This window comes from Pristis pectinata, chromosome 30 (genome assembly GCF_009764475.1).
Source record: "Pristis pectinata isolate sPriPec2 chromosome 30, sPriPec2.1.pri, whole genome shotgun sequence".
NCBI lineage: Eukaryota > Metazoa > Chordata > Chondrichthyes > Rhinopristiformes > Pristidae > Pristis > Pristis pectinata.
The window spans coordinates 6,387,097-6,405,348 of NC_067434.1; the positions used below are offsets into that span (position 1 = coordinate 6,387,097).

At 45.8% G+C, this 18,252-nt stretch overlaps 1 protein-coding gene across 2 annotated transcripts in view; it reads left to right on the plus strand.

Moving 5' to 3' along the window:
• Positions 1–6,766: 6,766 nt before the first annotated feature.
• ghitm (growth hormone inducible transmembrane protein) overlaps positions 6,767–18,252 on the plus strand; it is a 29,369-nt gene continuing 17,883 nt past the window's right edge. The window contains exons 1-2 of one of the 2 annotated variants that reach the window (XM_052041433.1): positions 6,767–6,884; positions 10,948–11,125. In XM_052041433.1, coding sequence (XP_051897393.1) covers positions 10,994–11,125 — 132 coding nt within the window. In that variant the 5' untranslated portion in view covers positions 6,767–6,884; positions 10,948–10,993. Of the gene's footprint in view, positions 6,885–10,318; positions 10,342–10,947; positions 11,126–18,252 lie in introns of those variants that run through there. The other variant, XM_052041431.1, reaches the window with a different exon arrangement.

Here is an 18,252-nt window from a genome sequence, read left to right on the forward strand (position 1 = left end):
CTCTCAACCTCTCACATTTTCCAGGCACCCCTTAAAACTGAAGTCCCTCATTCCTGACAATGTCCTGGCAAACCTCCTCTGTTTCCTTTCGAAAGCCGTCTCATCTTCCCAGAATTGTCCACACTATTCCTGCTGAGAATGAGTCAATGATTTATTTAGTTCAACCTCTAGAAGTGATCTCTACACTTCTACGTTCTATCCCCAGCTCTATAAATTTGCAATGACCTACATGTTTTCTTTTCAAATCATATCCTCCTGTCCAGCCACACTCATCAATAATTATCAATATCATATGCTGTTTATCAATTGAAGCATCATTCTGTGGTGATTTCTATCTGATGTGCATCTGCCCCCTCAACGTCCTGTGCATGGTCCCTGAAGACTATGACATTTTTTTCTACTATTATCAGTACATAAAACTGTGCCCTACCTTAGCCTAGGTCACATAAGAAAATTGCAGAGTGTAGTAAATCAAAAAAGGACCCTGACACCACTATAAAACTGTTCCCAGTCTGGAAAATATCCACTCATATATAATTATTGGTGATTGTATTGGTATTGGTTTTTAATTGTCATATGTACTGAAATACAGTGAAAAGGTTGCTTGCATGCCATCCAGTAGATCATTCCATACATGTACACATGTGCATTAGGGTAGTAAAAAGAAAAACGGAATGCAGAACATAGTGTTTTACACACACACACACACACACACACACACACACATACACACACACACATATCATACATATATATGTGTAAAAAATACTGTAGGGTTACACTACAGGCCTCCCAAAAGCCAGTGAGAGATAGAGAAACAGATATGCAGGCAGATGTAAAAACAACAGGGTTGTTGTAGCAGACGACTTTAAATTCCTTTATATTGATTGGGACTCCCTTAGTGCAAGGAGCTTAGATGGGGCAGAATTTGTTAAGTACATCCAGGAGAGTTTCTTGAAATAATATGTAGATAGTCCACCTAGGGATGGAGCTGTACTAGACCTTATAGTAAGGAATGAGGCTGGCCAGGTGATCAAAGTTTAAATGAGTTAGCATTTTGGGAACAGTGACCATAATTCCATAAGTTTTAAGATAGTTATGGATAAGACTCCTCCTTGGGTAAATGTGCCTAATTGGGGGAAGGCGAATTACAACAGTATTACGCAGGAATGGGAAAAAGTCAATTGGGAGCGGTTGTTTGAGGGTAAATCCACATCTGACGTGTGGGAATCTTTTAAAGGCCAATTGATTAGAGCTCAGGACCAGCATGTTTCTATGAGGATGCCAGATAAGGATTTGGGAACTTTGGATGACAAGAGATATTGTAAGTTTGGTCAAAAAGAAAAAGAAAGCATATGTAAGGTTTAGAAAGCTGAATTCAGACAAGGCTCTTGAGGAGGATAGAGGAAGCAAGAAAGAACTTAAGCAAGGAATTAGGAGGGCCATGAAATGTCCTTGCAACTAGGATTAAGGAGAATCCCAAGGCATTTTATAGGCATATTAGCAGCAAGTATGTAGATGGTGAAAGGGTGGGTCCACTCCAGGACAAAGGAGGGGATTTATGAGTGGAGACAGAAGAAGTTGGTGAGTTCCTTAATGAACACTTTTCATCAGTATTCTCCAGGGAGAAGGACATGGATGATGGTAGATTATGGAGGGTATGTTGATATTCCAGTGCATGCTAATGTTCAGGAGGAGGAGGTGTAGGGGCTCTTTAAAAACATTAAGGTGGATAAATTGCCAGGGCCAAATGGGATCTATCCCAGGATACTGAAGAAAGGGAGGAGGTTGCTGAGTCCTTACAGAGATGTCTTGCATCCTCTTTAGTAATGGGCGTGGCCTTGGAAGACTGGAGAATAGCCAATGTTGTTCTTTTGGCAACAGGAACAAACCGGGACATTTTCAGCGAGTGAACCTCACATCAGTGGTAGGGAAATTATTGGAGAAAATTCTTAGGGACAGGATTTGCTCGCATTAGGAAAAGCAAGGAATTATTAGGGAAAGTCAGCATGGCTTTTTGTGGGGAAGATCCTGTCTCACAAATTTGATTGAGGTTTTTGAGGAAGTGACAAAGATAATCGATGAAGGTAGGCCAGTGGATGTTGTCTACACGGACTTTAGTAAAGCTGTTGACAAGGTCCCTCATAGTAGGCTGGTCCAGAAGATTAAGTCACGTGGGATCGATGGTGAGGTGGTAACTTGAGACAGAGGGTAGTGGTAGAGGGGTGTTTTTCTGACTGGAGGTCAGTAACTAGGGGTTTAAGATAAGACAAGATAAGATATCTTTATTGGTCACATGTATATCGAAACACACAGTGAAATGCATCTTTTGCGTAGAGTGTTCTGGGGGCAACCCACAAGTGTCGCCGCACTTCCGGCACCGACATAGCATGCCCAGAACTTCCTAACCCGCACGTGTTTGGAATGTGGGAGGAAACCGGTGCACCTGGAGGAAACCCACGCAGAAACGGGGAGAACGTAAGAACTCCTTACAGGCAGTGGCCGGAATTGAACCTGAGTGAGGAAGGTTGTCAAAGAGTACAGCAGGATTTGGATTAGATGAAAATCTGGGTGGAGAAATGACAGATGAAGTTTAATCCAGAGAAGTCTGAGATAATTTGTTTTGAAAGTCAAAGTCAAAGTCAAGTTTATTGTCATATGCACAAGTATGCACAGGTGCAATGAAAAACTTACTTGCAGAGGAAAATATACAGTAAATGGCAGGATCCTTTGAAGCATTGATGTACAGAGGGATCTTGAGATGCAAGTCCATATCTCCCAGAAAGTGGAGAGAGTGATACAGAAGGCATATGACATATTCGCCTTCATCAGTCAGGGCACAGAGTGTAAAAGTTGACAAAGTCATGCTGCAGATGTATAAAACTTTGGTTAGACCACATTTGGAGTATTGTGTACAGTTCTGGTCACCACACTACATTGAAGGATGTGAAGGCTTTGGAGTCCAAGCAGAAGAGGTTCACCAGGACGTTGCCTGGATTGGAGAGTATTAGCTATCAGGAAAGGTTAAACAAACTTGGACTGTTTCCTCTGGAGCATCAGGAGCTGAGGGGCGACCAGGTAGAAGTTTATAGAATTATGAGAGACATAGATCGGGTAGACAGTCAGGGTTGTTTTCCCAGGTGGAAATGTCAAATATTAGAGGGCATAGCTTTAAGGTTAGAGGGGGAAAGTTTAAAGGAGATGTGTGAGGCAGGTTTTTTTTACACAGTGAGTGGTAGGAGCCCGGAATGTGCTGCCAGGGGTGGTGGAAACAGATATGAGATCAATGTTTAAGAGGTATTTAGACAGACACATGAGAATATATGGAATGGAGGAATATGGAGCGTGTGTAGGCAGGTGTGCAGTTTATTTGGCCTCATGGTCAGTAAGAGGAGTGTAGGAGTGTAGGGGGGGAGGGCACGGGGTGAGGAGAAGGTTTAGGGGGTGGGGTCCTGAGGTGTTACAGGAACGAGGACTGGAGGGAGGCACTGGAGGTTGGCGTGATGTATATAGTGGACAAATGTAAGATCATGTACCGGGGAGGACGGGGGGGGGGGGGGGGTGGGGGAGGGAAGTAGGTGGTGGAACAGAGGGGGATTGGGGGATAGGTGCCCTGAGCTGTCTCCACCTGTTGAGATAGGCCATGGGGGGGGGGGGAAGTAATGACGAAAACACGCTCCCCAATCAAAACATAAACACGTGACTACCCCCTCCCCACCCAACCTCCACCTGGCCCTTCAGCCCATCGGCCTAGTCCTGTGCTGTACTGTTCTATGTTCCTCTCCAGGGCAGTTATTCCAGACACACAATGAAGGCTACCTGGGATGTTTTAAACATTGGTAATTCTCCAGTTTTTGACTGGCATCCTAATACAGTGGAGTAAGAGTTGGGGGTGGGGTGTGTCGGAAAGAGGGAAACAGGGATATTGGGAACACAAGAGACGAAGAGAAGGAGAACGTGAGTGAGTGACTAGGAGGTAGCGAGTGATGCAATGAAGTATTCTTCCCAAATTTAGATACCTTTAGGAATTCAGGTCCATCCCATGTCTGCTAAATGACGGCTACAGGTTAACCAACGAGCCCACAACAAACCCAGTCTCTGTGCTGATTGATTTCTAGCCAGGCTGCATCATTGCCCAATGCTCCCATCCATCTTCCTTGCTGCAGTACTGCACCCCACCTCCAACAAGCCTCCTGCTGAAGCAAAGCTAATGTATAGGGTATATGGGAAACCTTTCAGCCTGTGTCACCTCCACTCCAGAGCCAAGGTCGCTCCAATTTCAGTCATCAAACTGCAGTACGCAGACAACGAATGTGAGCTCCAACTCCTTCACTGAGGCATATGACAGAACGAGCCTTACACTGGAAGTCCGCAAGACAAACGTCCTCCACCAAGCTACCCCCACAATACAATGATGCCGTCCGTCAATAAAGGTCCACAACAACAGCCAGACAAGTGACAGATCTTGGGAGCCACCGCTCAGCAAAGGAAAGCATCGATTGTGAAAGCCTCCACTGCCTCCAGTACACAGCACAGCCATTGGCCAAATGAGGAAGAGAGTGTTTGAAGATCAAGACCTCAGACCCAGCACAAAGCTGAAGGTCGGTCAGGTAGCAGTGATCCCACTCGTCCATGTGCCCCTACAGCAGATATCTTAAAGTAATGAAATGGCAGCCAATGCTGTCCCTACAAGATCCTCCAAATCCATTGGCAGGATAATCAATGACTATCAACATCAACTGAGGACCTAATTATACTCCTCCATTCACATGCCCAACACCAGAACTCCAGCATGGAAAGAGATTATCAGGATCTCAGAAGAAGTGAGTCAAGGATTTTCTCAAAGCCTCTTTGAAATTTGCACTAATTTACTAAGAAGTAGTATTAAGAACCTTAAGTCCCTTTGTTGGGAAGGACTTGAAGTCCAGATTAAATGACAGAAGGAGCACATCTCACACAGAAAGTATCCATCTGCCCACCTCAACAAGCCAGTCCTGTCCCATCTGTGATGGAACCTATAGGTCCCACATTGGCCTCAGTAGCTCCCTGAGAATCCACAGACATAGAATCAGAACATTAACTTGGTTGCAAGTAAATTTTAGAATTTGCTTCTTCAGCTACCTGACTAAAAATATCAAGATCTGGTTATAGGTGGTAAACATAAAACATATTGAATTGAATTGGCTTATTGTTGTCACATGCACTGAGGTACAGTGAAAAACGTTTTGCATGCCATCCATACAGATCATTTCATTACAACAGTGCATTGAGGTAGTACAAGGGAAAACAATAACAGAATGCAGAATAAAGTTTACAGTTACAGAGAAAGTGCAGTGCAGGCAGACAATAAGGTGCAAGGCCATAACGAGATAGATCGTGAGGTTAAGAGTCCATCTTATCATACTAGGGGACCATTCAAGTCTTATAACAGCAGGATAGAAGCTGTCCTTCACAAGAATGGCCAACAGAAGTGATTTTAAATGTCATTTTGGCCCACCAATTGTCCAAAGGCAATAAACACAGCATTCAGCATTGCCTGAATGTTGAAATCAACCTAACGGAATAGGAACAGGAGTTGTGTGCATCCTGCAACAGGTTAATCGGGTGTTGCAACCCTAGCCCACACATTCTCAGAATATATAATTTAGTCCCAGAGTGTGGGGAAGGGAAAACTCATCATTAATGTAAGAAAGAAACCCAAAATGTGAAGTAGGGAATTCAGGAGAAACTTCTTTACCCAGGAAGTTGTGTGGATGTAGAACTTGCTCCCACTGGGAGTGGCTGAGGCAGATACTGTCCAGATGTTTAAGAGGAGATTGGAAAAAAGGAAAACCTTGGAACGGTTTGACCAAATGGGAAGGGAATGGGGATGGTGGCTGCTTGGCAACAGTGGAACTGAGGAGTGTTGGGGATGAGTGAATGGAGACGGTTCTGGTGGTGGGGGGGGGGGGGGTAGGTGAAAGGGGAGGGTGTCTGGGAGAGTGAAGGGAAGGATGTTTGGGGGTGAATGAAAGTGGTCATTGTGGGGAGGAAGCTGGTAGGGGATGGGAAGGGGGAGGCATGGGGCAGATAGGTGAGGGGGAGAATGCTGAGAGAGCAGCAGGCCAAGATATAGGGTGTGACTGAAGGGGAAGAGGCTAAGAGTGAGGGGAACTGAGGAAAGCAGTTAGGGGAAGGGGGAAGAGAACATGTGGGTGTGTGAGACGGAGGGAGGACTATGCAACAGAGCCTAGTCTCTAAATTACCCATTTGCTGGAAGTAAATCCTCAAACCCAGGGGACTACAGATAACCCCCGCATTACAAGGGGGGGGGGGGGGGTTACATTCCAAGAAAATGGGCCACATCACGATTTTCCGTAACATGAAGCTGCATCATCTACGTATGCATCAAGAAATGTGAGTTGAAAGAAAATTGCATTGATTTGTTTCCGTTTTTTTCCGCACAAGTTCCATGGGAGTGAATTTTATTCCGCATGTCAAATTTTTGGGTGGAAACTTTTGAACTTTGTAAGGGCGAATTTCCATAGCCTGAACAGTGATTACGCGGGGACGTTTGTTGCAGCCATCGGTGCCTCAGGGTTAGGGCAGAGACAGGGGAGCAGCCCGGACGGTGCAGCCCGGACGGTGCAGCGGGCGGCAGCTGGGAGGGAAAAGGGGCGGGTCTGCAGGGTGGATGTAAAAAGGGGCGGGGCGAGAGGCCCGGGGGGTGACGTAAACACGCTCCCCAATCAAAACATAAACAGCCTGGCACGTGACCCGCCCCGCTGCCTGCTGGGAAATGTAGTTGACAGTGGGAGGCGAAGCGTCGTCTATCACGCATGCGCGGCGGCTGCCGGTGAAGGTTCCGGAAAGAGTGAGCGGCGGTGTCGCAGCTGAGGGAGCAGGTGGGCCCGGGGACGGGGGGAGGGTGCGGGGCCTGGGGACGGGGGGGGGGGGTGTGGGTGGGTGGGTGGGTGCGGGGCCTGGGGACGGGGGGGGGGGGGGGTGTGGGGGGGGGGGGGTGTGGGGGGTGTGGGTGGGTGGGTGGGTGCGGGGCCTGGGGACGGGGGGGGGGGTGTGGGTGGGTGCGGGGCCCGGAGGAGGGGGGAGGGTGCGGGGCCTGGGGGGTGGGGGAGGGATGTGTTCCCGGGGGGTGCGGGAAGGATGTGTTCCCGGGGGGGGGGGGGAGGGAGGTGGGCGCTGGGCCCGGGGGGTGGGGATGGGGAGAGGGTGCGGGGCCCGGGGGGAGGGTGCGGGGCCCGAGGGTGGGGGAAGGATGTGTTCCGGGGGGGGGGAGGGAGGTGGGTGCTGGGCCCGGGGGGTGGGGATGGAGAGAGGGTGCGGGGCCCGGGGGGGTGGGGGGCCCGAGGGTGGGGGAAGGATGTGTTCCGGGGGGGGGGGGAGGGAGGTGGGTGCTGGGCCCGGGGGGGGGGGGGTGGGGGGCCCGAGGGTGGGGGAAGGATGTGTTCCGGGGGGGGAGGGAGGTGGGCGCTGGGCCCGGGGGGTGGGGATGGGGAGAGGGTGCGGGGCCCGGGGGGGGGGTGCTGGGCCCGGGGGGGGGGGTGGGGGGCCCGAGGGTGGGGGAAGGATGTGTTCCGGGGGGGGAGGGAGGTGGGCGCTGGGCCCGGGGGGTGGGGAAGGACGGACGTGTTCCCGGGGGGTGGGGATGGGGGGATAGCCGGAGCACAGCGCTTGTGCCCCGGGGGTGGGAGGTTGTTGAGGTTCCCCCGGGTCGGGTTCAGGGCCACGATCGATACCGGGGGGTGGGTTTGAGGGCCCCGGTCCTCGGGAGATGGGGAGGCCTGGCTTGTGGACGTGGCCCTGCCGGCTGCCCCCCTTCCCCCCCCCCCCCGCCCACTCCCGGGGATGGGCTAGGCTCGGGGTCCCGCTGCATTGCTTCTTCATCCCCGGCCTGGGTTCATGCCCCCTCCCGGGGCAGCGTTCACCCACCTCCGGTGGGAACCCCGGGACCGCCGCCCGTTGAACGTTTTCCCAGGCTCGCCTGTGAGCCCAGCTTGTTGTGTGGCGGTGTCTGTGGCCGTCACTCTGCCCGGTCACCCTGGGCTGTGACACGGGCTTGCATCATGTGTTCAGTCCCACTGCTGCTCAACAAGGCAGGGGCAAACGTGTGCTCCAACTCACTGCAGTTAAATGACTTTTGGGGTCTGTTTCTGCCGAGTTTACAAGAACGAAGGGCGATTTTATTAAAACATAATAGCTTAGGACTTGCCAGAGTAGATGTCCAGATGTTTCCTCTATTGGGAGAGGCTTGAACGACGGGACCTAGCTTCAAGATAAGGCATTGGTCATTTGAAACTGAGGTGTTCAGAAACTTCTTTGAAAGGGCAGTGAATCTCTGGAATTCTGTACCCCAGGCAGTTATGGAGACTAGACCATTGGAAGTATTTAAAGAGGAGGTAAATTTTGTTTTGAAAGATTGGGATCTGGCACTGGAGGAGTTGAGGGCTGTGGTAGATTGACCATGATGGTGTTGAATTTGTTTGTGGGGGGGTGGGTTGTATTGAATAAGGGCCTGAGATTCCAGATAGCCTCATCCTGCAATAAAAACAAAAACCTGGGAATTCTTGGAAGGTCTGATCGTGCTATTTTCTTGTGTTCAATTTCTTTACCTCTCTTTTGACCTTTTAGTTCATTTTTCTGGGACTGGGTGTTGCTGCCCACTTCTATTTTGACATGTGTTCAATAATTCAGCGGCAAATAAATGGGAATTCAGCAATCTTTGTGAATGCATCAATTTGTGTTCCAAAAACATGTTCATCTCTAATTTTAAAGATGACACCAAGATTTCAAGCAGCCTTGTTCAGTTCAGGCAGTTACCAGGAGCATGGATGAAGTTGGAGACTCGAGACTGTGATTGCTGGAATCCAGAGCGAAAAAACAAACTCCTGGAGGAACTCAGTGGGTCGAGCTGCATCTGTGGGGGTGGGGGGGAGAGAGGTAGGGAGAGGAATTGTCAATGTCTCAACCTGAATCCTCTACTTCCTGCAGACAATGGGAGGCCTATTGTAGTGATTGCCCCTTTGCCCCTCTCTTATTCTTAAGTTCTAGACATCAGGCCTCATGAGATGATCCTTCCATGATATCCTTTCTAAGTACTGAGCACATTTTCATCATTACAATAACTTCATAATTCCAAGTGCTGATCCAAGCTCTACCTCATCTAACTTGCTTGTGAGGCTCTTTGCATTAAAGTAAATGAAGTTAAGCTGCCATCTGCTCACTGGGCTAGCTTGATTTATCCTCTGCATTTTTCTTCCCACTTGCAGCAAGGCTACTCTGCCTTCCACCCACCTGCCAAATTAGTTTAAATCCTCCCGAGCAGGATGATCAAACTTCCCTGTAAGGATATTGGTTCCCCCTCCAGTTTAGATGCAACCCATCTTCCTTGTACAGATCTTGTCTACCTCAGAAGCAATCCCAGTGATCCAAGTACCTAATGCCCTTCCTGCTGCACCAGATTTTTAGCCATGCAATCATCTTCCCTGTCCTCCTATTTCTACCCTTACTAGCACATAGCACAGGGAATAGTCCTGAGATGACAGCTCTAGAGGTCCTGCTTTTTTTTAACCTTCTGCCTAATTCATTAAACTCTCTTTGCAGAACCTCATTCCTCTTTCTACCTATGTCATTAATACCAATGTATACTCCGATCTTTGGCTGCTCTGTCTGCTCCTCCAGAATGTTCGGTACCTGATCAGAGGTGTCCCTGACCTGACACCGGGGTAACAACTTACCATTCTGAAGTCTTGCTCTCAGCTGTTTGAGAGGGGGAATTTACCAAATGGGACTCGTGCACAACCTGCCTGCACTTACTGGTCACAGTAGTGTGACCAATTCACTAAACATACTGTCTGTGACATTTTTCCATATCCCGCGTGCTCCATAGTTAGTCCAACTTGGTTGCTTCCCCCAGTCTCTGATGTTGCGCACTTATTTAAGGAAGAGAGAGAGATCCAAAGTTTATACCCTTTTGTCCTTTCAATTGGCCACCCACATATCCTGGACTACGACAGGTGGGCCACATCCTGGAACATGTCATCCAGGGGATACTTGGTCTCACTAATGCTCTACAGCAAGTCCAACTGCCATCAAGCACAAATTCAAGTAGCTGGCGGCACTTCCCACACAACTATAAAGAAACCTCTTTCTTTTGGAGAAAGCTTTTTTTTAAGTTCTCGATTGAATAATTGTAATCTTTGTTTTTGTATTTTATCTTCTCAGTTTAAGTTGGGGAACAGCAGTACTCCGAATGAGAAGTTGGCTTTCCCGTACAGGACACTGTTTATCACTGCACAGTTTTCCAGACTTGTGCTCACCCAGCCTATGGGGATAGAGTGCCAAGTGGGTACAAAGTTAAATGGCGGGGATGCTAACTGTCCTGAAGTTGCCTGACGCAAGAAGGCTTGACATCTTGAATTCAGCAGTGAGCAATGTCAGCACACAAATGACCTCCAAATTAATTGGAAAAAAGACTTGCTGAATTTGGCAGATAAGCACTTGGCTTTTGCAAGTAGCTTGAACTTGTGATTCAAATCATTAATAACTGTCGGTCAGAGATGAGGCTGGTAAATGGGCAGAGTGAAGCTCGGGTAATGCTATCCACACCTGAGTGTTGGAGCTGATACAGTCCTGAGTGTGGTTATATATTTCAACCTTTAAATGTTTCTCATTTTCTGGATAAATGAACTCCCGCATCCAAACCAGACAACTGTGATATTTACTTCAAATATTGTGCTTGCTGTATATTAAGCAAACTCCTTCACTGAAAATATATTAGTTACAGTGCAGATGGTATTCTAATGATCAGGATTGGAATAAACACAGCTAGCTTTAAGTGAAAATTGTCATCCAATTTTTGTTAAGGTAGCATCATCCTGTTTAATTTTCTAGAATTCAGCATTGCTCACTTAAATCCACCACTACAATGTTTGCATTCTCTGTCTGCAGGTCACATTTCCTAGGCAATTACTGATCAGACTTTGGTGTGGTGACAATGTTGGTGGCAAGATTCGCCTGCCTAAAGAACTTACCTGCACTGAGCCTGCGGCCTGTCCTCACCCAGCAAAGTCCAGCCTGGAGAAGTTGTAATCTAAAGACTAGTCAATGGCTTTTACTACCCAAGCAGGTGAGTTAAAGTAGTTGATGAAATTACTATGTGATAAAGATGAAAGTTCTTTGTCTACTTCAACCCTTGCTACAGACTCTGTTCCCTCATCAAAGCTGCTAATCTCCCCCTGACCACTGTACCAGACTGCAGCCTTCACACTGCATTTCCTCAGAATCAGGTTTATTGTCACTGACTTGTATGACATGAAATTTGTTGTTTCGCGGCAGCAGTACAGTGCAAAGTCATAAAATAACCATAAATTACAAAATACTGCAAAAAATGGAAAAATGAGGTAGTGTTCAAGGGTTCATGGACTGTTCAGAAATCTGATGGCGGAGGAGAAGAAACTGTTCCTAAATCATTGAGTGTGGGTCTTCAGGCTTCTGTACCGCCTCCCTGATGGTAAAACGAGAAGAGGACATGTTCTGGATGCTGAGGATCCTTAGTGATGGATACTGTCTTCTTGAATTACCACCTCTTAAAGATGTCCTCGATGGAGGGGAGGGTTGTGCCTGTGATGGAGCTGGCCGAGTCTACAACCTTCTCAGCCTGTTGCGATCCTGTGCACTGGAGCCTCCATAACCAGGCTGTGATGCAACCAGTCAGAATGCTCTCCACCATACATCTATAGATATTTGCAAGAGTCTTTGGTGACGTGCCAAATCTCCTCAAATTCCTAATGAAGTAGAGCTGCTGGCGTGCCTTTTTCACAATTGCATCAATGTGTTAGGCCCAGTATAGATCCTCTGAGATGTTGACGTCCAGGAACTTGAAGCTGCTCACCCTTTCCACTGCTGACCCCTCAATGAGGACTGGTGTGTGTTCTCCCAACTTCCCCTTCCTGAAGTCCACAGTCAATTCCTTGGTCTTGCTGAAGTTGAGTGCAAGGTTGTTGTTGCAACACCACTGCAATTTCACTCCTGTATGCCAGCTCATCACCATCTGAGATATTACCAACAACAGTGGTGTCATTTGTGAATTTATAGATGGTGTTTGACCTGTACGTAGCCACATAGTCATGTGTAGAGAGACTAGAGCAGTGGGCTAAGCACGCATCCTTGAGGTGTGCCTGTGTTGATTGTCATTGAGGAGGAGATGTTATTACTGATCCGTGCTGACTGTGATCTCCTGATAAATAAGTTGAGGATCCATTTGAAGAGGGAAGTGAAGAGGCCCAGGTTTTAAAGCTTGGTGATTGATACTGAGGGGATGATGGTGTTGAATGCGGAGCTGTAATCGATAAGCAGCAGCCTGACATATGTTTTGCTGCTTGTCCTGGTGCTCCAAAACAGAGTGGAGAGCCAGTAAGATTGCTTCTGCTGTAGACATGTGGTGGTAAGCAAATTGCAGCGGGTCCAGGTCCTTGCTCAGGCAGGAGTTAATTCTAGCCATAACCAACCTCTCAAAGCATCTGTTGAGCTCTCCAACATGAAGCTACTTCCCTCAGCAGCATTGCCCTTCACCCCAGCCTTGATTTACCCAGCTGACAAAGTTTGCTTTTGTCACACCAGACTGATTACTCCAGTACACTCCTGCCACCCACTCAAATTTTCACCTGCATCAACTTGTGCTCATCTAAGTTGCATGTTCTGTATCCTAATCAAAAGCAAGACCCATTCACACTCATAAGGAATACAGTGATGCAATGATTAAGCTGCTAGACTGATAAACCAAAGGTCTATATGTATTATCCAGGGACATGAGTTTAAATCACCCAAAGACTGCTGTGTGTAATTTAAGTTTAGTCGATTAAGTAAATTCTGGGAGTATGAATGATTTTGAACTTCTGCACGGGCTCTCTAATCTTCAGTGAGAATGATGAAAATCAGGTGTCATGATTTGTATGTAAACTGAGATTTGAATAATTTGTTTTTAAATAGTGTGAGGGTTGTGAGTGGTGGGGAGAAAGGGGCTATGGAATTCTGCAGGTAACTGAGGATGCTAATGAGATATAGTTGGGTTGAAACATGGAAATAGTATTATTGGATGTGTGAATTGATCATATTAATGAACTTTTTGTGGTTTGATATTTGGCTCATGCCAGGTGTAAGCTGAATAGTTATAGCACTCGTATCTGCACCAGCTTCATAGACAATGCAGTCAGCCCAATGTACAAATGTAAAATTGGTAGTGGGAGTAGACCACTTGACCCCTTCAGAATTTGACTGACTACTTGACCCTCTTCATAATATTGTTGTCTATATCAATGATCTAGATGATAATGTGGTAAATTGGATCAGCAAGTTTGCTGATGACACTAACATTGGAGGGGTTGTGGACGGTGAGGAAGGCTTTCAAAGCTTGCGGAGGGATCTGGACCAACTGGAAAAATGGGTCAGAAAATGGCAGATGGAATTTAATGCAGACAAGTGTGAGGTTTTGCATTTTGGAAGGACAAATCAAGGTAGGACATGCACAGTAAATGGTAGGGCACTGAGAAGTGTGGAGGAACAAAGGGATCTGGGAGTTCAGATACATAATTCCCTGCAATTGACATCACAGGTAGACAGGGTTGTAAAGAAGGCTTTTGGCATCCTGGCATTCATAAATCAAAGTATTGAGTATAGGAGTTGGGATGTTATGGTGAGGTTGTATAAGACATTGGTGAGGCCAAATTTAGAGTTGTGTGCAGTTCTGGTCACCTAACTATAGGAAGGATATTTGTAAGATTGAGAGTGCAGAGGAGATTTACTAGAACGTTGCTGGGTCTTCAGGAGTTGAGTTACAGGGTAAGATTGAACCGGTTAGGACTTTATTCCTTGGAGCGTAGAAGAATGAGGGGAGATTTGAGAGGTTTACAAAATTATGAGGGGTATAGACAGAGTAAATGCAAGTAGGCTCTTTCCACCTAGATTAGGAGAGAGAAGTACGAGAGGATATGATTTTAGGGTGAAAGGGGCTAGGTTTAGGGGGAACATTGGGGCAACTTCTTCACTCAGAGTGGTGGGAGTGTGGAACGAGCTGCCATCTGACGTGGTAAATGTGGGCTCACTCTCAAGTTTTTAAGAATAAATTGGATAGATACATGGATGGGAGAGGTCTGGAGGGTTATGGATTGGGTGCAGGTCAATGGGACTAGCAGAATAAAGTTTTGGCACAGACTAGAAGGGCCAAATGGCCTGTTTTCTGTGCTGTAGTGTTCTATGGTTCTATAAGACCATGGCTGATCTGAGTAGCCACATTTCTTTCTGTACACAGTAATTGTTTACTCCCTTGCTTATCATGTATCTAAAATGTAAAAGCTGCAAAGTGTAGAGCTTGTGCAAGTTTGGGCACATTCCTACAGTCTGGACTTGATAATGAACTTAAGCTTTTTTTTATTTGTATCTGATCTGGGCCCTTCTGCTCTCGGTCATCCATCTGAAACATTGGCTCAGTTTTACTCTCTCCACCAGTATGATCTGACCTGCCTGACGTTCCCCACAATCTGTATTTCACACCTTCTCACAGCTTTTAAGTTTCATTCACATTATCTCTCTGTAACTGGCCTCACTAATCAATTTACGACTTTAACAGCTTTTTCCCACAGCAGCCCCTATCTCGGCCTATCAGAGAGGTTCTCTCTCCTCTCCAACCCTCCCTCCCCACCCTCTGCAGTTTCAAACCATCTTGTTTTCTCCCTTTTCCAGTTTTGACAATCTGAAACAATAGTCATGTTTCTCTTTCCACTGTTGCTGAATGATTCCGGCATTTTTTTTGTTTTTAGGTAAGTCTAGTAAACCTCTGAACTGCTAATGCATTAAATTCTTCCCTAAATGAGATGAATAGTGTATGCTGTATTCCAGATATGGTTGCATTGATACACTGTGTAATGGAATTATCACCACTCTTTATGTACTCAATTTCCCTAACAAATTTTAACATTGTTTGCTTTCCTAATTACTTTATCTGCACACTGGATTTTGCAAATCTTGTGCTTACATACCCAGACCCTTCTGCAATCTCAACATTTAGGTAATGTGCTACCAAGACTTTGCTCGCTGACTTAATCTATATCCCTTTGTAACCTCTATATTCTCTTAACAACTTACTTTCCTGCGCATCTTTGTGTGATAAGCAAATTTAGCAAGCATATTTTAAGTATGCTGATCAGTGTGTTTATCTGTCATTTACATAAATTGGAAAAAGTTGAGGCTTTGGCACCAAGTCATTGCCAAAGATGCACTTTTGCCAATGGTTTTCTGTTAGCCAGCTATTCTTCTATCCATACTATTGTCTCCTACGCCATAAGCTTTTATTTTTTTAAATAACCTTCAATGCAGCACATGTTTTCTGCAAATCTGTTTAGTACTAGAGGGCATAGCTTTAAGGTGAGAGGAGGAAAGTTTAAAGGGAATTTTTTAAGTGGCAGGTGCCTGGAATGTGCTACCAGGGTGGTAGGGAAGCAGGTACAATAGTGGCAGTCAAGGCACTTCAGATAGGTATATTCAGGGAATAGAAGGATATGGATCATGTGAAGGCAGAAGAAATTAGTTTAATATGGCATCATGCACAGCACAGATATCATGGACCAAAGGGTCTTTTCCTGTGTTTTACTGTTCTACCTGTTCCCCTTTATCCACAGCATATGTTACTTATCCAAAGAACTCCAATAAATTGGTCAGATGTGTTATTTGGAAAGGGAAATCGTGTTTGCTTGATTACCTTGAATTTTAATATGCTGTTTTAACATCATTAGTATTAGCACCTACCATTTTCCATATGTCAGTTGCTAAACTAGCTTGCCTGTAATTTCCTATTTTCTGCCTCCCTTTTTAAATTTACTTTTGTTATTTTCTATTTTCCCAATCTAAAGGAATCTTCCTAAATGTAAGGAATTTTGAAAAATTAAAGCCAGCACTAGGTACTTTAACAATGCTTAATTTTTCTAGATTACCACAGGTGGTATCCTGCCCTTAGAACTTTTTCTTAGTGAAAGGTGTTTATTTTGTATAAACTGAACGACCCCCTTGAATATCTGCCAATGCATCTATTCTAACCAATCCCATAACCTAATTTGCCAGTTCGTTTTAGATGGCTGTGCTTTCATGCCCTTATAATTGCCTTACATTAAGTTTAAGTACTAGTCTTGGAACCGTTTATCTCCCTCAAGCCAAATGTAAAATTCAATATAAGATTATGATTGCTGCTACTTTGGAGTGCCTTCATGATGTCCATTGCACAATACTGGTTCTGGAAATTGGTGGTTCCAAGGAATTAACTCAAACACAGTGAACTCCTTGCTCAGACTACCTTTCTCCATCTGATTTTTCCAGTCTATACGTAGATTGAAATCTCCCTACACCTCCAATTATTGTTTTACTTTTCTGACAAGCTTCCATTATGATTTTCCTTATGCTCTTGCTGCAGCATGGCTATTGTTGGGGAGCCTGTACACTACTACCACAAGTGGCTTCTTGCCTTTATTATTTCATATCAACAGCCAAACTGTTGTTACATCTGCTCTTCCTGCTTGAGTTATCCATTCATGTTTATACTATCATTGATTACAGAGCCACTTCTCCAGCTTTTCCATGCTTCCTAAATGTCTTGTACTCTTCAATACTTGGGCCACAATCTGTCGTACTTCAGCCATTTCTCAGTAATGACTATTGGATCATACTTGTTTCTATTTGCACTCTCAGTTCATCTGTTTCATTCTGAATGCCAAGTGCATCCACCCTGAAGCCCCCAGTAACATCCAAATAATCTGAAAGAACCTCACCCATTGGACAGTTGCAAAGGCTGAGCCTCTTGCAGTTGTATTCCCCTATACCCAACCACAAAGCAGATCAGAAGACCCCCATCTTGTGGCATTCACACTCCATTTGATACAAAAGCATAGAGATATCTCCTCTCCCTGAAGTGTGGCAGTGGCTACAGCTGAGCCTCTAGCTCATCGACTCAAAGCTGAAGCTCCTTAAGCTGCAAACTGTGCTGCAGACGTTACACATCTGTGATCCTTGTTGTATTAACTAATTCATTGGAACAATCAGTTATTTTCCTTATTATTGTCTTATCACCAGTTCTATACTACTATAAACCTTGGCAGTAGACTTTAACCACTTACCAGGTACTCTCAGCCAGTTTCTTTCCCCAACTGATGGCAATCTGAAAGCCTGGACACACCTTTACTGACAGTTGAAATCTCTGCTTTATAAACTAAAAGAACTCACAGGCTTCTCGCTTATCAGCTACTGGCCGCATCAGTGTCACAGTTTCATGTTGATGCCAGCTCTTCCCCAACAGCTCTACAAATGTTTTTGTCTTCGAATACTTATCCAGTTCTCTTTTGAAAGCTGTCATTGAATCTGCACACACCCTACTTTCAGATGGGGCATTCCAAACTGTAACTCCATGCTGTTTGCAGAAAAATCCACATCGGCCCTGGATCATGTCCTTTAGTCCCAGCTGGCTCTGCTAAATGAAACATTTTCTCTTTGTTACCATATCTAAGCCTAACTTGAATCTCCTACCAGCCCTTTCTTGCTTCAAGGACAACATAAATTGGAGCAAGAATGACCCATTTAAACCCTCTTGCTGCTTTGCCATTTATTATGATCTTGGTCTCAGCTTCACTTTGTCTGTTTTCCTGCCAACCCCACCCCACCCCCCTGCTTTGAGTCCCACATAGACTAGAAATTTCTCTAGCTCTGGTCTGAATATATTCATTGACCCTTCCTCCAGAGCTGTCTGAGATGGAGAATTCCTACAATTTACCACTTTGAGGGAAAATCCTGGGATGAGTGGGGGGAAAGGGCTGGAGGAAGCTTCTGAACAGCATTTACCTTGTCAAGCCTTCTAAGAATCTTGTTTCAATAAGGTGACCTCTCATTTTTCTAAACTGCTTCAGTTTATCTGTCCATCCTCTTGAAATCCCTCCATCTGGAATTGTTTTAGTAAATATTTTCTGCTTTCTTTGCCTTTCACATCCTTGAGTGGAATAACTAGAATTGGATGCAACATTCTAGTTGTGTCTTAATCAATGATGATGTACCCTCTTGGGCTGAGTCTTATGAATTGGAAGGATTGGATAAAGGTCTAAGATTTAGTTTTTGGGGGGCGGGGGGGGGGGGTGCGAAGAATGGTCAACATTTCAGGTTGAAACTCTGCCAGGACTGATGCAGGGTTTCTACCCGAAACATTGACAGTTTCCTTCCCCCTCA